The sequence below is a fragment of the Gallinula chloropus genome (genome assembly GCF_964237585.1).
Source record: "Gallinula chloropus genome assembly, chromosome: 2".
Classification (NCBI taxonomy): Eukaryota; Metazoa; Chordata; class Aves; order Gruiformes; family Rallidae; genus Gallinula; species Gallinula chloropus.
Window position 1 is genome coordinate 112076562 of NC_140086.1, and position 23467 is coordinate 112100028.

Consider the following 23467-nt stretch of genomic DNA (forward strand, 5'->3'; position numbering starts at 1 on the left):
TTGCAGTGTACAAAGTGTTAACCAATCCATCCTCCTGACTTCACTGCTAATTTTATCCCTGCTCCTCATGTATGTGTGTGTGTGCATGTTACTCTTGAGATGCTGAAAAGCTGGGGAGGCAAACCAGGGTATATTAAATGCATGGCAGCGGAAAGACCAAAGGGCACAGTGGGCTCAGCCTTCACATTACCCAGAACAGGAGGAATCCACCCACCTAAAGCATTTCTGCTTCCAAATACTTTAACAGCATGAATCAGGTTGTCTTTTCCACGAGCAACACACAGCACCCTGCTAACCTCCGAGCCTCTATGGGGAAGCTGAGCATCAACTAACGTGAGCCCCAACTAGGAGCCTGAAAACATTGATTCAGTTCAGCCCCACCTCTTTTTTTTCTTTCTTTGGGGTTTTCTTTTCTTTCTTTTTTATTTTTTTTTTATACTGGAGTGCAAATGCCCTCAGCCAGACCTACCACCCATCTCATAGGGGTATTTTAACTGTTCTTGGATGGAAAAAGGCTGAGGAAGGGGAGGGGGGAGGAAAAATGAGGGCAGACCTCAGGTTTAAAGTGACAGAACCTGAGGTAAAGGAGTAACACCATTAAAACCGTAACAGTCATAGAAAAACAGGGATCTTACAGCCAAAACTCTCCTCCCTTCTTCAAATGTAGCTACACATCTGCCAAGTGCATCCTGTCAGCCTTTCCATTCTGCCAGAGCAACCCACTGATCATGAGTCTGTCTGCCCCAAAGCATCTGGGCTTCCCTTAACTTAGCAGTGGAACTTTTCAGGCATAGGTGGTGGATTCACCTGATATTTTCTGGGAGTGAGAAAAAAAAAAATACACATTTGCCCTTGGGAAATTTTCTAACAGTCCAGCCAAATGAGCCATGGTGAATAAAAACTGAGAGATCATCATACTATTCAGATTTTCCAGTTGTACTTCTGGGAATTGCAAATAAAACTGTAAATGAGAGTTAGAGCTTGATGAGGGACAAGGACCTGTCCTGCAAGTCAGTGAATGTCACCAACTCTAGCTGAAACCCATGAAAATCAACAGCTCTCAGCATTTCATACTGAGCAGCTACATCAGCCTGATGTTCCTGAAGAAAAAAAAAAAAAAAAAAAAAAAAAAAGCCTGTACTGAAGAGGCCACAACCTCATTTTTAATAGCTGGCCCTCAAGACTCAGAATGAATGATTTTTTCCAAATCCCCAAACAATCGAATGATCTCATCAAACAAAGGTATTTCAGAATAGGCTGGTTTCTCCTCCAAAATAATAATAATAATAAAAAGAATTTAAAATGAAAAAGAAAAAGAAAAGGGACAACCGAACCAAACTTCAATCTGGGAAAGAGACTTTCTGGAAGGGAAACACAGAGAGGGGGGAAGAGGCTCACGAGGGCAAAATCTGTATATTTAATTACTGGTCTGCAGTGTGTGAACGATGCACCAAGCAGCTGCTCCCGTGGCTGCCATGTGTCTGCTCTGCCACCATGGGAAACTCACTGCACTCCTGGGCTGCTGCCTTCCCTGCCCAATGTTGCACAGGCAAAGCCCCTGAGGAAGGTCCTCGCTTTGAGGCACTACGTAGAAGATACTGTAGCTCACCAGTTGTTACTATAGGCTGGTCAAACAGCAAGGGACCTCAGCACTGGCTGTCTCATCATGCAGGTACAACTGGTGGAAACTACCTTGAACAATGGCCTTGTCACAGGACCTTGCAACAGCTCAGCAAGTTCATAATAGTCTCATTCTACTCCCAAGCAAACACTTGACTCATGGTGACGTCACAGAGAGTGACAGGTTAGTGCCTCATGTACAATGAACATTTTTATGGCAGCATTCTCAAAACTCGCTTGAGAAAAGACAAGGTCTAACTAGTTCCATGGATTTAGATCACCAACACACCAAACCAACTGCACTGCAGAATAATATGGAGGTCTATTCATCTCTTGAGCCAATCAAACTTCCATTTACTTAATATTAAATATTCTGTATGACATCACAAGAGAAACTTTTTGTATCCACCAAAGCCAGATGAGATTCACAATCATTTATGGCCATATTTTTCCTGAGAGACTGTCTCACAAACAATCAGAGAACATCTGCTAGAAAGCATTTTAAAATGAAATCTGACCTACAATTCAACTCTGTGGCAGTGGTTTGACTTTAAATAAATGCACGCCCTTTAAATCTTAAATTATGAGATAGTTTGTTGAAAGTGTAATGTATTTAGCTTTTATCTAATAACCTCCAGAAATGTAATCAACCCCTCCTTAAAACAGTTCTGAAAGAAATGGCAAAAATGAAAAAAGGCTCCATTTTCATTAGTCATAAATAAAATGACAGCATCAACCTCCAGGGGTTCCAGAGATGTTCCATTGAGAAATTTTCCAGGACTCAATGTATGTGCCTTGGGAAGGTTAGTTTAGAAGCATCTCAGGTGTAAACATCATCAGTAAACACAATTCTATCCTACAGAAATAAATTCTAAGCTTAGCTGGTTTTCTGCCTGTTGCTATTTTGCTGGTTTCTACAGAAAGTTATGTGGAAAAGTCTAACCACCTGTCCAAACATTATATTCTTGCTACTTCCAGGTGCTGAATGCATTTTCTGTGGCACGCAGACACAAACCTGACTTTAAAAATCGTTCTGCTATTAAAGCCTTAAAACTGGATGTGGGGTCCGTCGTAAAGACCAACTTCATACTACCACTATTACCTTCACAGCTTCTTTGACCCCATAGGCAGTAGGTTTATTTTATTCATGTCATTTAGAAATCAATTACTTTTGCTTCATATTAAGAAACACAGACTTCTTTAAATAAACCATCAGGTACACTGGCTCTGTGACGCTACCTGCCTACATGTTTGTACAGTACCTACATTTGTCTGGACTTGGGGGGAATTAAAGAAGGAAAGAGATTTTGTGCTTGTTTTTTTTTTTTTCAAGTTCCATAGTCGTTAAGCCTTTAAAACACACTGAATCACACTGAAGCCAACAGCATATTTCCACTGACTTAAAATATTAAAGCCTTATCCACTGTTGGGCAGAGTCTCTGTTCTCCAATTGTTTATATACTTCCTAAAATTACTCATTAGCAATCCATTGTTATGATCTCCTCCATTTTGTATATATCATTCACTGGCATGCAAATTGAAATTCAGACATCTGGATGTAATCTGGGCAGCCTCTGAAAAGCATATCTCCGAGTGATTTCCCTTACGTTTGAGCCTTACAGCTTAATTAGTCAACTTTTTAAGCCCATGAAATCATCATGTGCAAACCAGAATATCTCTCAGCTAAATAGCTCATGGCATGAAAGTTCACTGCAAATACGAACAGTTCCTTAATGAGCTATAATTAGAAAAGGAATAAATGGTAATATGCAAACAGCGTCGTATAGACAGAAGGGAAGACAAATGAAAGCCTCTTTCATGTCATCTCTACTCCCATGAATAATCCCTACATCCCTTTGAAGTTAGTAGTACTACCCATACATGTAAGAATTACTCCCGAATATGAAATAGGTTAGGCACAGTCACTACAGACATTGGCATGGAAAGGTAAGTTAGATCAGGAAATTCCCCACTTTAGATTGGGGAAAAGGGTGGGATTTAGTTAAATCCATGGAAATTAGCAACTGTACTCACCAATTGATTCTGGTAGGCGGTAACAGCAGTAAAAACTGTCTCTGGGAAAATAAACGTCCTGAACTCTTCCGACTTCAGATTTAGCAAAGAAGCCGTGTGATCCTTCTTCTTAATGATGTGGACCCTTGGCTGGTACTTGTGCATGGAGTTCAAGATGATCTGCAATAAAGAGTGGTAAGGCAGTGTCCTGAGAGGAAGGTTAACAGGACCCTCCAAGGCTCTGAATCCATGGCAGGGAGGTAAGGGGAAATCTAATTAACACTGCAGGGGAGACATCCAAAATCTAACCAACTGGGGGCTGATTTTCAGAACCACCTCTCCAGCTCCTTTGGGCAGTTCCAGAAATTGAAGGTGGAAAAGCAAGCATCCCAGGAACTAGTTTCCTTTCACTCCTACACCACTGATGAGCACACACATTTTTTTGGAAGGGTAAGTACCTGTTCCTACAGGTGAGGTGTTTTACATAAAGAATTCATTACTGGTAGCATGTGCCCCAGTTTGCAGGTGTCAGCTGCACCTGTAAATATTGAACTTCTGAAACCTCCTGGCCAAGAATCCACACTTGCAAAAATGTGCAGGTGTGAAATGAAATCAGCAAGGAACCCCTCAAAAAAAAAATAAACAACCCAAAACCCTGAAAAAAGTAGTAAAATCCAACTGCAAAGCTACCACCAGCAGCACTCTAAACTGGCTGACTAAACCAAGGAGGAGGAAGTTGGACCTGATGACTCTTACGAGTCCCTTCCATCTCAAAATACTCTATGATTCGATGAAACCTTTAGAGCAACCTACTTCATCAACACTCTTCACCACAGGCTACCAAAAATGAGAACAAGGAGGGAAACCAGTAAAGAACCCCCAAATGACCACGTTCTGACATTTTTCCTTATTAATAAATGTTTACGGGCTCCCAAAATAATTCTAAACTTGATGTACCAACTAACCAATTTCAACATTCACTGGCGTCAAACCGAGAGCCCCACTTGCTTCAGCTACCTCTGGCTGCAGGCCTGTTTGGCTGCCTCTGACCACAGTATTACAATGTAAGAATTAAATACAGAGCTCTGCTCACACCAGTCCTTGTTTTGGATATAATCACAGTCACAAGACGAAATTGGCAATGGTGTGGGTGGTTCTATTTTGCAGGGGCCATAACGACATTACAGCTAGCTCTGTACATCTGGAAAAGCTAATGTGCATTCCTTGGGAAGCCTTAGCTTCAGCTGAAACACAGCAGAAGTGGTGCAGTATTTCATGCTAACTCGGTCAGTTGGAGAGGTTGCACATTGCATGGGAGTGGAGACCATAGAGACAGCTTTGTCATGGCTCTTTCTTCACTGCTCTTTCAGGGCCATATATTGCTAAGATTCATGCTGTGACTTTGCAGGGGGTATATATAGAGAGGAAAGTCATTACTCTCCTCTGATGGGAATGGGGATCCATCATTCTGATGGGGACATGATGTGGAACCAGCATCCTGAAAACATTCCACTTTCGCTTTTACAGACTGTGGTCCTTCCACACATCACTTCACCATTTTATATATGCACACACATACTGGCCGTTGACCTTGCCGTTAACACGTTAGCACGTTTCCCTCTCTTTGTAAAATTTTGCCTTACCAGCCTAGTCACTTGGGCTGCTCTAAGCAGCTGGAAGAGACATTTTAAAGGACAGCACATGGATGGTGATGATCTTACTGAGGGGTTGGCCCACAGATCTTCCCATTGCCTTTCATGGCTGTGGTATCTGCACCAAGACACTACATCTGAGCAGCAGCCGAGCGGAAGGAGGAAAAAGCTGTGATGGAGCAGCCCCCACACATGCCCTTTCCTTTCACTCCTCTGGGAATGCAAATTGTGATAAAGAAACTCCATTTCTCAAACAAGACCACGTAATCCTTTATGAAAGCTTTCCAAAACCAAACATGCACGTGAATAACATCCTCTAGCCTGCACGTTCCCACCAGCAGCAAGTCAGGCCATCCAGGTACAAAACAAGTAGCAAATGTAGCCAGGATGTCACAGAAACTCATAGCCAATGTTAAGGTCACTATTTCCTTTTCATGAAGATCTGTGTAAGTAGTGCTCCATCTGCATCCCCACACCATCTGCTGATGTTGCAGTACACGCTGATTTTAAAGTCGGCAGGATACTACACAAAGATACCCCTTAATATCTGTGCAACTTGCTCTGTTAGGGCCATCCAAACAGCCTGAATGAGTGAGATACACAAGGTGTACCTCACGGAGTAGCCACCAAAGTTGGTCTCAAAGTCCAAGCAGTCCCCTTGCTGCATGGTAGAAAATCCCTGATGATTTTTGCTCCACGGTACTCATGCCAGGGTGCCCAGAGAGAAACATCAGGTGCATGTATATGTATACTTAGGGCCGTCCTGCGGCACATGCTTACTGGCAGTACAGCCAGGTCACAGCCTCCCAGGTATCCCATCTGCCTTCGTGCTGACAGCCTGCAGCAGGCAAGATGACCAGGATCTGTCCTTACAGGATCCTGCTTGCTGTAAGGTCAGGCAGGTTTGTAGGCATCTGGTTCCCACTGACTACAAGACCGGTCGTCAGAGGCAATCTGGATGCCAGCTGCAAAATCCCTGAGGTGGCTTTGAATTTGGGAACTATGCTGTGAATGCGGCTTCCACATTCACCGAAGAAGAGTGTTGCCAAGCAAAGATGGCTTTCTAAAAGCTTGGAGTTTCCTAATTTCTGCCAGGTTGACCTTAAAAAAACCCCAAACACAAATCTGGGCATAGATCTTAGTGGCTATTCTGAAACCCCAGCTTTCACAGTTTCTTGCTGGCCATGTTCACACCTTTGTGTTTGCTTTTGCAAACATCCATGTGTGTGAGTTTTGCTATCATAAATGCCAGAAAAGCAATTACAATAATGTATACAGTCATGGTTCACCTCATCATAACACAGAAACGATGTCACCCCAACTAAGCGCAACAAAAAGAAGCAGTCTCTATGAAAAACACAACCAGAAATCTGGGAGAAAAACAAAACCACAACAATAAAAAAAAAAACCCAGACCCCCATGTTCACAAATGTTCCACAAACAGAAAAACGGGAATTACTCGCTTGGCCGTAATAATCCAGAGACAGGACCCATTTCCTTCCTCTGGTAAAGATATCTGAAAGTGTTTCCATGGAGCAAGCTGTATGTCATGCACACAGAGATAAGACTCCTGCCTGATGCTTGGGGCGAATATGTACATAGCTATGGGGTTATGCATGCTGCTGAAGATACACAAGCAGGGATGCTTGCCAACTCCAAAAGTCTCAGAAGAAGAGAAAACAAACAAATGGTAGAGCAAACATAAATGCCTCTCTTCTCTTCAGATTCCTTTTCAGGAAATGAACCATCCTACAAATAAAACACCACAATTACCTTAACAACCAAAACTGTCTTCTGGAGGATGGAGAAAGCAAGCAGCTAGAACAAACTGGAATCAGGTTGGATTCAGCTTCCCTAACTAAAACTAGTATTTAAAGGTGTCTTTTAGGTCATTAAAAACCTCATCAGGAACCAACCCACGTTATCAAACGTAATTAGGATTTTAGCAGGTCAAAAGGATCTTGTCAGTCAAGAAGGGTTTTTTCAAACTGAAGGGAGAGATTTCAGGAGACATTTTGATTCTCCCCTTCTCTTAGCTGCTGCTTCTACTGAGCATCTAACAACAGTATTTACATAGCTCCAGTGAGGCAGCACACTAAACCTGACACCCTAATTTGGAACATAACAAACCACAAAATATTAAAATGGGAGTGCTCCGTGAAGGTGTAACACACCTGTCAGGCAAATCTCAACACCAGATCAAGCCTTTGGGGCTTATTCTTAACTGAACATGCAAAACTTTCCATCAACTTTGGCCGCCCAAAGCCTTTGCATAATCAATGAGATCCATCTCTGCCACTTCTTGGAAAGTTAACCGGGAAGCCGCATCTCAAAATGCTACGGATCATTTTCTCCCACCCCACTGCCTGCATTCGAGACGATTACGTCTTCTTGCTCTGTCACATGTCTCTGTTCCCGACAGCTTCTCAGCCCTACTTCTTTTTTATGCTCGTCTGGGCTTCTGGGAACTGCACCGCTCCTAACTAGCTTGCAATATACTGCTGCGAGCCCTTTATTAGAGGCACACATGGCCCCTGTTATGATGAAAAATGCTTCTTTTTAAATGCGCACGTATACTGCTCTATCATCACTCGGTGATAGAGCCCACAAATCTTCAGCTTTGCCCTTCTACAGATTATGAAATAAAAGAGGGGGTGGGAGGGAGAAATACATTCTCCACTAGTCAGGAAGGGACAACAGTGGGAACCTGATTCAAGAAGAAAAATATAGCCACAGATGGATCTTTACAAAAGAACGATACTGAGGCGTCTATCTGGGCTTTCTTTTGGTTTGGTTTTTAACTATTGTCACTGCAGGTTTTTTTTCCAGGATGTGTTTTAGAGAATCATAGATCATGGTTCAATTCTTAGGTCTTGAAATAAGCAAAAAATTGTCTTTCAAGCATTTGCACAGACCATGGTTCAGACAAGTGGCCACTGTCTCACGCTGTCTGAAAAGGGAATAAACAGCACACCAGGGGAAGGATTTCTGACACCACATATGCCACAATTATTTAGCTTTACAGGTTATTATCCCTACACATGCTTCAGAGTTCAAAATCACTCCTCTCTTCCCAACATCTCATTTACTAACACTCTATTTATATTATTTTTTTTCTCTGAACTGCCCTGTTCTCAGCCAACAACCCTCTCCGATTCATCCCCCTGCTCCTTCAGCTTTCCTCAGGTGAACTACCGAGCCCAGAGACAAGAATTTTAACTCTTCCTTTGCAATTTGGAGGTGCTACCAAGCCATTCATGCACTTCACAGTCCCTTTTTGGGAATGGACAGGACAGATGACACTTTTCCTTACCACTTACTGTTAGAGAGTCAGGTAGCTAAAGGAGTTGCCCCTGCTGATGGAGCACAGTGGGAGCTAATGGCCAGCATCTCTGCATCCTATTTACCAACTTCCAGCCTCAGGGCTTGTGACAATAAACCAGTGCCAATCAGACCTGCTATCTGTTTGCTTTAGAGGCCCAAGTCCACCCTGTGGCACCTTGACTTGCTGGAAGCCTACGGCTATTTCAAGGGCAACTGGGGTGCACTTATTTTTTTAGTTTGATAGCCCTTGTGTTGTCATCACATTAGTATTTGCTGCTGACCCGCGTCAATGTTGCATGGAGTCTGGAAGTACAGGAGCTCTTACTGATGGACCTAATCCTGAGAGGTTGTCTGTGATGAGATGCAGCTTCCGAGTACACATGCAAAAGTGTGTGAGCTTGCTGGCCGGTGCACACAGCAGAGTGTACTGCCAAGTGACAATGAAATGCAGGCAGAAGCATGACAAAAAGGCCCGCCTGCTTCCCTTCTCTCCCTCACTTTGATGCTCAACTCCACACTGAACCTGTCCCCAAAGAATGCTCTGCCTCTGACGGCAGAAAGGGGCATAATCTGAGCATTTATATTGGCCTGGGCTCTACCTTATGAAATTAAAAACAAAACAACCCCTGACTTCTGAAGTCACCTGTTCTCCTACAACAGAGATTAAAACCCAACCCATTTCAGTTTCATGCAGAGTCCTCCTCTACAGCACTACGATGTGCCAGCCAAGAGAGGTGTAAGGTGGGGACCACGGCAGTCTTTCCCCACCACGGTCTGTCTCCCACAGGTTTAGCCCTGTGGCACAGGCGAGCGATTCCCCTGCAGCGGGGCTTCCTCTACCTTTTCCCACCAGTAGATCTACTCACATGGCCGTGCTGATCCAGCTCGTTGTTGGTGAGTTTGACTTTTTCAAAGGACACCATCTGCTTCAGCAGTTGCTCTCCGGTGAATGGGGAGTCAGGGTGCACGTACAACCTAAAAATACACAGGGAAAAGGCCTGCTCATAAAAGAAAAGTAATAATAGTAAAGTAAACCTCACACTCTTGGCTCGTGCACAGTCACTGCTTCTGTATGAAATTAAAAAGCCTGTAATGTTTTGCTTTAGGAATACGTGGTGTTTTCAGGGATTTCCTGAGAGCTTAGGGTAATATAGAGCTGCTGCTCGAAAAAGACACACACCGTCTCCCCCAAATTAACGAACGCCTGAATTACAACCATTAATGAAAGGCAGCAAAGCAGATGAGTTGTTTAATTCACCGCAGCGTAATGAAGAATCCCATGTCCAAGTGCTAGATTGCTCTCTCACCATACCTATTATTTTATCTGGTTATCTGAAATGGAGACATTAACTAACATTCGCTGCTGTGCCTTTTCCCAAATGAAAAATTGATCATGTCTTTCCCCACAGCTGTACTAACAAGCACTTAAAATAACGACTACAGCTCTGAGAGAAAAAACATGGTGTCATTAGAGAGATAATGGGGGAATGCAGATAAAAATGCATTTTTCTTTATATGTAACATTAAGCCGTGATAATGATTTTAACCTGCACTAGATCACACATTAGCTGCAGTGACGTCTGTTTATAAGAGGTTGAAGGCTGCAGTCCAGCACAGTGGTCTGACATGAAAAAAATTAATTGCAGCTCTGTAATTAACAATCTGCCACTTGGGAAATTAAGCAGAAGAAAAGGAAGCACAGAAGACATGTAGACAGGGCGATATGCACATTATGACTAGACTAACTTCAAGTGCTATTTAAAAACAATGCTTTTATAGGGATAATTTATTGTCAAAAATCATTTAACTCACTTCTTTTCTGATAGGTGATTAAAGAGCTGAACTACATCTCCAGCTAGTGCAAACTGGACCTGTCCTGCTTCTGTCAGTGTTGGTTATCAGTCACGGAGGGGCCTGACACCCATTTTGGGTGATGTCTTTGGGCACATGGGTGGATTTCTTCCGTTAGATGAGCAGGACAACACTGAGATGCTGGGTTAGAAAGATAAGTTTCTTTTCTTTTTCTTTTTTTTTTTTTCCTTCCATTGAATTACAGTTTTGGTTAAGCAAAAAATGACTAAGAGGTGGGGCATAACTCTCTGATAGACTACACTGATCCCTAATCAAGGAATGCTTGTACAAAAAACTCCAGGGAGCACAACTCTGTTGCTCAAAGAGGAAAGAGACTTGATTCTGCATTCTCTGTTTTTGCCAGCAGAAACCCCAAGACACAGTGAAACTAAAGTTTTACCAGCACAGCTCACTTCAGACATTCAGGATGTTTTCCTTACATTAATCTGCGGCACAGCTTGGCTGGTATAGCTGCGTCCGCAGGAGGGATGCTGAGCCAGGGTTCCTGTAGCAATAAAGTATCCCTAGCATACAGGCATCCTGGCTGCTATCGACTTTGCTGATTGCCTTGTGAGGTTCATGAAAAGTCATGATGTATCTGAAAACCAAAGGCCTAGAATTCTGTTATGTCTAAAGAATTTTACTTCTTATTAAAATGTTAACTTTGTCTTCCTGTAAAAACCTGAAAAATCTCAGTCTTTAGAGCTCTGAATTGGACAAGGCAAAACAAAAAGTGCCCTAAAAGTGTCTCCCAACTTTTCAGACAGTCTTGTTATTTTCTGGTTGGTTTATTTTTATTTTTTTTTAAGGCTGACTCCTAATTTTTAAATGCCTGGATAGCTAATAATGTTTACCGCAATCAGAGAGCGTCAGGCTCAGTAAGGTTTGGTTAATTGGGACCAAAAAGCCAAACTATTTCAAATATGTGCTGGGAATGAACAAAGATCTTCACGTGTCTCAAAGCTGAGTGCAATCGTTCTGCACCGTGGGCGTTTACTGGCTTGGCACTGCTCTCGAGCTACAAAGTGCCTGGATGTTAGCGGAGCGCTAACGGGAAAGTCATCAAAGGATGGGCACCTGAATCTCGGTTACATAAATGCATTCATCAACCTGGCTTTGCTTTACTGATTTGCTACACACCATGGATCCCATCGCAACATGTGGTGACCTACACCTATTCGCACATTTCTCCTACAGCCTGAGCTTCTACGCCTCTGAGGGTAGAAGAGGGATCCGAAACTAGATGTATCGCCCTCTGAAGTGGAAGTCAACGAGACCACGAGGACGCCCAAGCGAGAAGGTTAGAGAAATAAACATTCCAGCACAGCGCACGAGGCTCCCCTAGAAGTTCTCACAAGCTCCACTCCTTAAGGCCAGCCAGATGTGAGGGGCTGCTTGCTCCAATTCAAAGGCTTTAGGAGCCATATTAGGTTGTGAATTTTCTCTGCAGTGTATAGTGTTTCATGATATATGCAAGGTTCGGGCGCTGCTTCCTCCTTGCATATTTTGGAATGCAACACCTCTCTCATTTAGTTTAACAGTTGGTCTGGTCCTACAAGCCCTAGACATGCTGCTTTTAATTACCTTAACATCTCAAATAATTTGCAAAGTGCAACAATTTTTTTTAAGGTTTCCTACACAGTGTGCAATCACTGTAACTTTGCTAAACAAATTATTGTTGCCAAATACCTTTAAAAAAAAAATAAGCAGACTATTGAGTGAAAGAAAGGAGATTAAAAAGGAAGGAGAGCAAATAAAGGTACATGCTGAAACTTATTAAACTGATGTTTCACACAGTCTTTGCAATTTGGAAGACGAAACATGAAATATCACATAGGAATTCTATCCCCAGATAGCACTTTAGAAGATTTACAAAAGACTCTCTGAAAAGTATTTTTATTCAAGTGTTCATTACAACATAAACTTGTCTTAAATGTTGACAGCAGGAAGACAGGGATAAAACTGGGTTTTGCAGAAAGTTCCCTGAAGGGCTAATCTTTCAAACAGAATTATAGAATACTTATTAATTTGGGGAAGAAAAAAAAAAAAAAAACAACAACAAAAAATCCACGCAGTGTCTTAGCATTTAAAGTTATTTTTGCAATGGAAAGAGCAGAACATGTAACGGGTTTCATCCTGCAAAGTCTTACACCCATGCATAACGTGACTCCTGAATAATTCCCCTGATGCCCTTGTGCCTACACAGATGCAGATGCTGATGCACACGGCAAGTTAGCACCTTGGTACCGGCACCCAGACGCTAAGCACACATACACCCCTCACTGACAGTCTTCAAGCAAGGAGAGCTAAAACCATGCATTTTGAGGACAAGAAATCATAACTTCATTAAGGGCTCCTGTTACTGTAGCAGGACCAAACCCGTTCCAAGACGGGAGGGGTACTACTATTTATCTGTTCCAGCAAGACCGAAGCCTCTCACCTCAGAAGATGCATTAACACTCCAGGGTAAAGCACTAGCAGTACAAACACTGACATGCTGAACCCCCTGACATCCTTTTCCTCACCAGACAGGAGTGTCAGGAGGTGAAATTTTGTAAATGGATATGTGAGTTCTGTCCATGCAAAGAAAAAGTAATCCATGCATGATCAGTGATCTTTTGGCTAAGTGTCCTGGAAGCAAAACAGCAAAGGTACGTGTTGGAACACAGGGGCAAACCATCCTGAAAATGAAAACAGCATGGGTATACATTTGCACATAGGGGCACTGACCTGGTGGGGACTTTAAAGAGCTACAACAGTACAATGATAATGAGTATTTAACTCCAAGAAGGTTTGACCTCAGCTCTAAAACAGCCAGTAGGGCAGTTGTTAATTATTCCAAGGATGAATCTCTTGGTTTGTACTCCTGCATTTCCTCAGTGAACTTGCCTATGCCAGATAGCATGAACTGGCAATCTATTTAAAGGTAGCCCAAAAGGCACTTGAACAGAAAAATAGGAAGGGGACAACCCTGCCTTAAAACCATTTCTGTCCTTCTCATTTCTTCTTTTGATGCTGACTCTTTTGGAGCAGGATCCGTATTTTTTTCTTTGGGTTTTGATCAGTGCCCATTACAATACGTCAAATGAAGCCCTTAGACGTTAACCACATTGCAAGAAGGAGTTTTTGGCCATGAAAACAAAGCCAACATAACTCCTAGGTTGCTGTCTTTAATCACAGCTTCTCTGCATGCACTTTTTGTTTGTTTACTTCCCTGAGCCGCCTTCCAGAGATCAGCAGTCAGCAAGATTTCAGGCAAACTATTTATATGAGGAAAGTGTGCAGGATTTGGTCCCCACGCTTTCACACACACACACAAAAATGTGCTTACATTTCTTGTGTTTTGCTTCCAATTTCTGTCTTTGTAATGAGTTTTTAACCCCGGGCAAAGCCACCTGGAGCAGATCTGTGTGTCTGCGCAGAGCCCTCTGCGAGAAAAGTTTCTTTGAAGCCAGAGAGGCATCCACGTTATTTCCATATCTCCAGCTCTGACTCAGCAAAGCCATTCGACATGTGCTTCAGCCTTACTGGACGCAGGGAATTAAGTATGTACTGAAGTGCTGGGCTGAATACGATGAAGTGTGCATCCCCACTGAAGTGCCTTCCTACCGCACAGCCTAGCGTTGCAGCCTCAGTTTCCCAGTGCTGAAAGGAGTCAGTCATTATTGTTTTAGAAGTTATTTTTCTACTGCAATTTTTTTTCCTCTATAGAGGAGGGAGGGACATTTTTTTCCCCCTCTAACTTCTCAGAAAACATCATGATTTCTAAAACAAAATATAATAAAGTCTCTGTGCTGCAGAACTGATCTGTACTTTCCTCACTCTCTAAGGGGAACTGAACACAAAAGTAAAATCATCGGTTAGCAAACGCTGGACATGTCATCAAGAAATAATATCATTTCAAGCATAAACAGCATCAAACTGTAACATAGTATTTTTACATGCCTTGTGGTGCCTGGATTGCTTTAAATTATGAGGTCAAATGCGGGGGTGTGGGCTGGGAGGAGGGTGTAGGAGGAGGGCACAAACCCGAGGGACAAATCTTTTTTTTTTTTTTCTTTTAAAGCCTTCTTATCTGAACTGAGGCAAACTTTATATATATATATATATATATATATATTGAATTCAGTATAAATCAAGCCTCAAGCAGACATTTGAGGCCCGATTCTGCATCACAGAAATTAACCAGAGTTTTGCAAATCAACTTTGCTGAGCAGAGCACTGTTTGTGAACCACGGGGAAAGGTTAATAGTAGGCACTGCTTGAAGGAAAAAAAAAAAAAAGAAAAAGAAGGAAAAAAGTAAAGAAAAGCCAATAGTAAAATCTACAAACCTCGCAGGGAGAGGAGGGTCAGCTTTTCCAGCCACTAACCAGGAAGACCTGTGGTAGGCATATCTATATCTCTTATTGTCCACGGGAACTATATCCATTAACACGATGTACTTGGCTTCAGGATCCACTCCCGAGAAGGAAACCCTGATCGTAGGAAACATTCTCCTGAAATAAAGGCAAATCAGAAAATGAATACGGGATGGAGGACAAAAACAAGCGAGCTTCTGAAAAGCTGCTGAAACAAGTATGTTTAAATCGCTCGGGAAGGAAGAAAAAAAAAAGCATCTATTGCTTCGGCTTCAGCAGGAGAGAGTTTGGGTTCTGTGCATCTCTCAAACATGCACAGAAAGAGCAGCTTGAAATCAGAACGATTTTTGGAAAGCAAAAAGCAAGAAAAATTATAACAGTGACAAAGGAGAAATGTACTTTCGTCTACTAGATAAAAGTACACAACGATTTCAGAAAGTAACTGTACCTAAGGCACATATCTCCTTAGAAACACAAGTGGGTTTCTTTTGGGGGGGTGGTTTTCGTTTTGTTTGGGGTATTGGGAGGGGGGAGGGGGGGGGGATCCATACTGCTGTTAGGGAAATACTGAATAAATCATTTATGTTAAAATTATCACATATTTTAGATGCGCTTTCTTTTAAGCCCCCGCATAGTGTTTCTGAGAGGAATTTTCAAAACTAAAACCTTTCCTTTCTTAGCTTAAATTTTGACAAAATGCAACTTTAAACTTTCTGAGGTTATGCCGTAGACCAGAAATAAATAACTTTGAACTGTTTGGAATTTTTTATGCAAATTTGCAGATTTTAAACGTACTTTTAAATTATAAATATATACACAAATATATTTAATAAAAACACATTCAGATAGAGCTCTCTAGTGAGGAAAAACTAAATCATCAGGGAACAATATTAATAACAAGTGATTTTACGGATTACAAATCCCGACAAGACATTTGGCTCCCGCAGACTGCATTTGCCTGACCCAAACCCCAAGAAACGGCATAGTTTGAGGTGACAAGAGCGCCTGGGATTCTTTTCACACATGATTTGCGACCGAGAGAAAAGCAACTCGAACCAATTACGGGCGGCCGAATTAATCCCCCGCGACCCCGCATCTCCCTGCGTCCGTACCAACCCAGCCCCGCAAAGACACCGCATGGCACGAAGGAGCTGTTCAACCAACATGTTAGGGGAAACATTAACATTTTCACCCAGCCGCCGGAACCGTCGCCACTTCGCTCCCCCCGTCTCCCCCGGGGTTGATTCAGCCAGTCGCCTCTCCCGCTGCCCCCCACGGGGCTCCGCGCACCGCAGCGCCGGGCTGAGCCCGCCGAGGGGCTACTGACCAGCGTGGCAAGCAATTAGGCGGCTTCACCCTCCCCTTAGCCCATCCGTGTTCTTCTCAAAAAAAAAAAAAAAAAAAAAAAAAAAAAACTATGAGGTTTTTATTGGTTTTGTTTGGCTGGGTGGTTTGACTTCCCCCCCACTCCTCCCTTGAGGCCACTTTTAGGAAGACTCCCAGAGGACCCCCGAGGCCTCCCAGCCTTACCTCCCGGATTTAGTGATGATCATCTCGGTACCCAGCTCGTGAAACTTGTCCCAGAGCTCTTTGGTTTCCAGGCTGCAGGAGATTTTGGCCATCTCCTCGCTAGGGATGATGGGGGTGGTGGGGATGAGGGGCTCGGTACAGAGGGACGAAGGACTGGTGCTGAATTCCCCGTGAGGGTCCAAGCTGGACAAGTCACTCAAAGGCTGGGCGCAAGAGGATTTCTCGACGAATTGTTCTGCAGGGTGCCGTGGGGGAGGAAGAAAAGAAGAGAGAGAGAGAGAGAGAGAGGATGGGATTCAGCCAGGATAGGGAGACCGACGAGAAAAAACAATTCTGAAAAAACTATTTTAAGAAAACCAAGCAAACATTTATCGTTCAGCAGCCCTCCAGCACACCCCCGGGTCCGAGCTGGGTTTTCTTTTTAGTCGTCAGCTCATCGTTTGAGGGTGAGGGTGGTGATTTTGGGCGATTTAGCTCCGGGAAGAGCCCGGAGCTGCGCCTCTCTACCCGAATGCTCACGGGAGGCGGCGGGGAGCAGCGCGGCCCCGGCCGCATCGCCGGCCGGCTATTGCCCGCTCCGCGGGGCGCGGAGGGTCAGGGCGGGTTCTGTGCGCTCCCCCCCACCCCTCTCCTCCGATAACCGAGGGTCTCCAAGGAAAGGTCACTAGCTCTCATTAAAACAGGAACGCTCGGCTCCGGGAGGCTGCCGAGGGCCGGGGTCACGCTGGAGGATGCTTCTAAATTGCGCCTCTCGAGAGTCCGAGCGCTCCCCGTGCAGGCTCCGCGCTTCCTCCGCGGGGAAGCGAGCTCATAACGCTGACTCAACGCCGGGCGAGGGCTCACCCACCCGGAAAGCCGGGTCTGCCCTGCCTCCCGGCCGGTTTGCTGAGGCTGAACACACTCCGTTGGAGAAACAGGCTCCAGGGGAGCTGCCGTGCAGCCACGCAACCTGCGCCGAGGCGCTGGCTGCGCGAGTGCGGTAGCTGCCGCCGGCCGCCCGCCGCGGCTGGCTCCCGCCGGGAGGCTTTGGGAGCTCCCTCCGAAGGGGAGGGTAGGAGGGAGCGGAGCTGCGAGCGTCTCTGTCCCTCCACCGCGCCGCGATACCGGGATGCGGGGACGAATCCGCCGCCAAGAAACGGGAGGCGCGGGAATGCGCCCTGCCACTACGGGCAAAAAATTCGCCCACATCTCCGGATAATAAAAGCCGAGTTAGGGGCAGGCGTTTCCCTTCGATTTCTAATTAAATGGCGTGGGGGAAATATTTTTTTTTTAAAAAAGTGAAATAAATAGAGAACGCGTTTCCAGAAAAAAAAATATAGTAAGAAGATCAGTTAAGTTTAACACAAGATCGTGTAAATATGTCAAACGGGAATACCGCAACATTCCCGGCCTACGTTATCGCCTAGACTAAAAAATAAAGTTTACAATGAACCCCTGAACCATGTGAAGCCTATGGAGTCAGTTGACTAGATGGAGCAGACGCTGAAGGAGCTGCCTTTTCTAAGTTTCTTTAAGCTTGGCTGTGATCTTGTTCCCTGGCGCTCTGAAAACTTAATAAGTATTTTTATTATATTTTTAAGCTCTCTGCTAGTTCTTGGATACCGTGCAAGGACCGCAAGCCGCGGAAATGGGAGGGAAGGAAGGGAAGATGCTAATGTCCTTTATGAGCTTTCAGGAATCTGAATCGAGGCAGACGAACAGAAGCAAAGTTGCTTAGCCGAAAAACGCGAGGAATTACCATAAAAATCCTCCCGGTCGATGTAGCCTATATGAGCCTACACCGAGTGGCTGTGGAACGAAGGGATTTTTCCGTGTCTACAGACAAGTTTTACTACCCCTTGTAAGCTTAGGCACGATGCCGGAGATTCTCTTTACTCGACTTCTAAACCCGTAGATGATTCACAATAAATATTTAAGAAGTTCACTTCGTAGCAGCGAAGAGAAACGTTAACTACCTCAGGGCGTGAGATTATTCTACGAATGGCGGAACCGGATAAATAGACGGAGCAATTTAAGCTGGAGGAATTCCGAAAAAATGGATTACGCTACAAGCAGCCTCGCCTGAAAACGACGGTGAGTAATGAAAGACGCTTAACCGGCTTCCGCGGTGCGGCTTTGCTTTCTACAGGGGGAAAACCCGCGGGCAGGGAGAAAGCCGGCCGCCGGAGCTCCGCGGAAGGCGAGCCCGAGCGGCCAGCGGGCTCCGCCGGGGACAGGCGGCCGCTCCGCACCCGCGGACCCCCGCGGGGCACCCCCGTCCCCACTCACCCAGCGGTTTGATGGTACTCTCGGGGGACTCCTTGTCCTTGGAGGTGCCGCTCGACATGAGGGCGGCGATGGAGAAGGCGTTGGCCCGGGAGGAGAGCTGCGGCTTGGGGGGCGGCGTGTACTCCATGGCCACCCGGCGGAGAAGCGGCTCGGCGGGCGCTGCCCGGACGGGAGTACCGGGTGGGAGGGGGGACAGCGGAGCGAGGTCACCGGACGGACGGGAAGCGCTCTGCACCCAGCGCTGCGCGCTCCCCCGCCTTAACGCGGGGCCGCGGAGATCCTATCGGCCGGCGGCCAATCGGCGGCGGGACACGTCAAGGGCCCCGGCCCGGCCGCGGAGGAGGAGACGGGGGGGGGGAGAGGCGGGAAGGAGGAGGAGGAGGAGGGGAGGGCTCTACCCGCCCGCGGGGTGGGTAGGGGGCGGCCGGCCCTCGAACGGGCTCCCCGCCGCCTCTGCCCCCCCACCCCGCTTCAGGCAACCCAGACTCTCTCCCCGCCGAGAACTCGGCTTGCGGGAGAGGTTTGGGGTGCTTCCCCCCGCTCCTCTAAGTCCTGGCGGGGAGGGCAAGCCACACGCCCGGGGATGCTCCTGGGAAGGTCCCTAGGCTATTTGCTTTGTCGATGCAAAAATCGGTAGAGAGATGGTTGAAAGAAGGAAAATAAATTGTTGCGAGGGGTTGGTGGGGGGTTTTTTCCCTCCTGCACGTCTGTGTCGATTTTCTATTTAAAATTTAAATTTTAAAAGGCCACAACTTCTAAAGCAGCCGTTTCGTCGTTGTGTGCCTTCTCCTGGGACAAAAGGTTCCTTAAGGCTGATGGTGCACTTGGTTTTCCTGCACCGAATCCCAAACATCGTCGCCCAGACTGACTCCAGGTGAGACCCTTGCTGGGGGTTCCCGTTCCGGCCAAGCCAGTGCGTGAAACTCCGTTTCATCGGCTCCACCAAATTAGATGGTATTGATCAACCACCTAAGACAGAAAGCGAGGACGGGCTGATGGTGCCAATGAGCAGATTATCCAGAGACGGTGATTTAAGTAGGTTGCTCACCGGTACTCCTTTAAACACATCACGTAAGCATCCTCCCGTAAATAAAATAGCGGGTAATCTAACTAAAGTCCTTTAAATAAAAAGAGATATGAAAACATTTCATTGCGAAAACGACTAAAGAGGACGCGCTTTTTTGTTCTGTTTTGTTTTACTCTTCTCTGAAGTGCCAACTTCTAAACTCAAAACAGAATCCAAAAAGCTTTTAATACGCAGGCTTGTGCCAAGACACACAGCTGGAAGGACTACCCCTCAGGTCAAGTACAGATCTGTGCCACTCCTATTCCTGCTAAACTTCATTAATTAATATGGAGAAATCGTTATCCGAGTCACCCTGGCTGCCTGTTGCAACCACAGCCAGTGAAGCGGGCGACACAAATAGTGCCTTATCCCTTTGAAATGATAGAGAATCAACCGTGCTTCGGCTTTTATTAATTGAATTAGCCATTAGAATATATAGGTGGGATGAATAGAATAGAATAGAATAGAATAGAATAGAACAGAAATATATATTCTATCGTAAGCAAGACGCTCATTTAGAAGCGCCTGATGTGTTTGGCAGGAGGTTAAGGATTTTAGAGTGGCCCACAGTGCTCTGGGGGGCGGCTGTTTTGCCTAAAGAGTAAGCTGGAGGAGAGGGGCGCAAGGGAAGAGCCCAGCGAACCCCGCAGCCGGGGAGTCAGGACACCCTGCAGCGGCAAGGTCAGCTCACGAAGTATCTGTCGCACCTTGTCGCGGAGAAAACGACACCAGCGATTCTCCGGACACCCACCTCAAGAAAACAAACCAACAAAAAGTCCCTACATCTCTTTACCGCTTTTTTCCGAGGGAAACCCGTCCTTTTAGCAGCCCGTTTTCTCCGCGGGACAGTCCCGCTCCTTTGGGCTGCTCCCGGCGTACGAGGGGCGGCCGTGGAGGGACGGGGGTCCCTCGGTCCCGGCCCTGCGGTCGCTTTGGCCCGGCCTGAAAAGCGAGGTCCGGCCTGCCTGAAAAGCAAGACAAGGAAGGGTACAGACAGCCTGGGGAACCGTTCCCTTCACCCTTCCTCTGGTGGGAGTGGAGATGCCTAATTCCCCTCTGGTTTCCTACCTCCTCTATGCGCCGCGCAAATAAGGAGAATAAAATGCCAAGACCCCGTCGAAGTAACAGCGCAGATCCTGAAGGAAAAGAACCCCAAACAACTAAACAAAAAAACCCAACCCCAAACCCCAACCCTCTCCCTGCCCCGCTGCTTATCTGCGTCCCCGAGCAGCCAAGCCAGCTCGTAACATACCTGTCCCTAGCAGGGGCCCGGCCCGTCGGGGTTCAGGGGAGGGGGCGGCGGTCGGCGGTCAGTATTTCGGTGCTGACCGTGCCTGGCTGGAAAACACCGACAGGCGGGTGTCGGCTCAACCACGGGAGCTGCGGCAAAGCCGGGACCCCTTTCTGCTTTGCCTCTCCGCGGGGTTTCCAGTCCCGAGGGGTCACCGGTCACTGCCTTTAGCTGGGGGGGGGGGCGGGGGGAGGGGAGGCAAGGACTCAGCCCCGGCGGGGGAAAGCGCTGCACGGTGAGAGAGGCACTGCGCGGCCGGGCGCGGAGAGGAGCTGAAGGAACGGCTCCGTCTGCGACAGGAGAGACCGAGGCCGCGGCTCGGCCGTGGAGCGAGCGGGGACGGGGCTGGTTATCGCCTCCGGTCAGGGGGTTGCTCCCCTGGGAAAGGGACTGGCCTTGGGGGCTTGCGACTCGCTGCTCGTACCCTGGAGATGAAAAACATGAGGTGGAAAGAAACCGGGGACTTCGTTTTGTTTTATTTGAAACGGGATCCGTCCACACGGGATGGCTGCTCTTCTTGGCTCAGTTAAGCCATACAAGCTTTCGCTCTATCCCACGAGAATCTTTATTTTCTTAGTTTTCCCCTCGCTCCGCCTCCGATAAGGAAACGAGCCTTGTCTAGACGTCCAGAGCACCCTCCCTCTCCCCCGTGGGCAATGAATGAGGCACGGCTCCGGCCGCCTAATCCTCTCTGCGAGTCCCTCCCCCGCCGGGGCCGAGCCGGGGAGACACGCGGATTCGAGGACCCGAGTGGGGAAGAGGAGGGGGACTGGCTCCTCTGGGCTGCTCTGCCGCCCCTGCCCCTCCTCGGGGACGAGGGAAGTTTCAGACACCGAGGTGTGTGGGAGGACAGTCCGCCACCCCAGTGCTCTTGGCCCCTCTCTGCTTTCCCAATCAAGGGGATGTAATTAATAAACCCCTGCGCGCCCTCCCCGGGGGATGCGAGCCGGTCACCATCGAGGTGTCCAGCGCCCGTCCCCGCCGCAGCAGGGCACAGAGCGGCTGTCCCCGGTCCCCAGAGCAGAGTTTTGTAACTGCACCCGAGCAGGGCGGCTGCCTTGCATGAACCCGATTAAATAAAACCCTTCGTTATTTCTTTATCCATATATAAAGAACACGTCATCCACGCCGCAGAGTTTGTTTTCTACCTAGCAAATCCAGGTGTCTGTCGCTTATGTCAGTCCGGCATGGCAAAGCCGATTCGTTAGGCTTCGATATGCTTTCAAAACACCTTCCGCCCCCCTCCATCCTTTGCATAAAGGGGCTCCTGTCTTGTACCCTGGCAAAAAGCAGCGTGCGGGTAGTTGCCGCATACCTCGTTGCGCTCGTTCAGTTACCAGCTTTAGTCAGGACTAGGTCTCACTTTCATTGTCGGGTTTCAAATAGCGAGTTTGCACACACACACAGACGCGCACGGACACCCCTGAAAACGTTGAACACCGCTTCTTTCCGGCCCTTTTCCCACCTAGCCAAAATCACGTCGGGAAGGACGCGCCAGGGACATAAAACTGCAGAACTACAGCCCCACCACCATCCCCCCAGAAAACGTGAGTGCTGCCGGGCAGAAGGGATGATTTCAGGTGTGCCTTTGCTTGGGTGACATGATCTCTGACCCTGCGCGCTTTTTGCGCGGCCGCGCTGCCCCGCCGGCGGGTGAGGCGTGCGGAAAGAGGTGCGGACCTGGCGGGGAACCTCGCTCAGTTTTTAAGCAACTGTTTCGCGCAGGGATGGAGGGGCCACCAGTGTTTTTTTCTTTTTCTCCTCTCCGCCCGCACCCCCTCCACCTCCCGAAAAGCCCCCACGCCGCCCTTTTCACACCACAGAGACAAATCTCTTCGCAATCCCGCGGCGGCACCGGTGGGTCTGTGTCCCGAAACCGACCCGGCTGCAATTTCCCCGCAGAGCACCGAACTGAGCTGACACCCCCTCTTCCCCCGGCCGCCCCTTAGGATAACCTGACATTTGCATCCCATCCCTCCTCCTCCTTTACTTCCCCGTCTTCCCTCCGGAGCCGTCACCTGGGCGAGAACAGACACTCCCCGCACACCCCCTCCCCCTTTAATTAGGAACCTACGGGTGCGGGGTGCCGCTGTCGAGACCCTCGCTGCCGCTTTCCCATCCCAACTGCTTCTCGCCCGGTGCTGTCAGGAGCTGATGCCCGACCCTTCAGCCCGCACCGCCCGCTGCAAGGTAACCTGCGGTGCTGCCTTTGGCTTGAGCGCATTACCTCCTCGGGAGGGGAGGAGTTAAAAATCTTCTTATTTCCCCCCCGTAGATGAAAACAGCTTTTTCAATGTAAAAAAAACCCTGTGTTTATTCGCTCGGGCAGGGTCGTAAGAGCTCTCGTTCTGAGAGCGTATCGCTGCTTTTACAAAGCGATGGCTACAGGGTTCCCCGGCTCTGGCTCTGCAGCCTTACGCGAGTATCAGCTTTGCCTTCAGGCTTCACACCCTCCCCCCCCCCCCCTTCTGCATCTAATTATACTGCTTTCTT

The 23467-nt window shown here is 47.2% G+C and overlaps 1 protein-coding gene across 1 annotated transcript in view; it reads right to left on the reverse strand.

Moving 5' to 3' along the window:
• Positions 1-18744, reverse strand: part of TBX20 (T-box transcription factor 20) — a gene marked incomplete at both ends in the record, with an annotated part of 36072 nt that extends 17328 nt beyond the window's left edge. Inside the window, 5 exons of the mRNA XM_084260018.1 lie at positions 3655-3813; positions 9476-9584; positions 14793-14957; positions 16350-16584; positions 18618-18744. Coding sequence (XP_084116144.1) covers positions 3655-3813; positions 9476-9584; positions 14793-14957; positions 16350-16584; positions 18618-18744 — 795 coding nt within the window. The remainder of the gene's footprint in view (positions 1-3654; positions 3814-9475; positions 9585-14792; positions 14958-16349; positions 16585-18617) is intronic.
• Positions 18745-23467: the final 4723 nt, after the last annotated feature.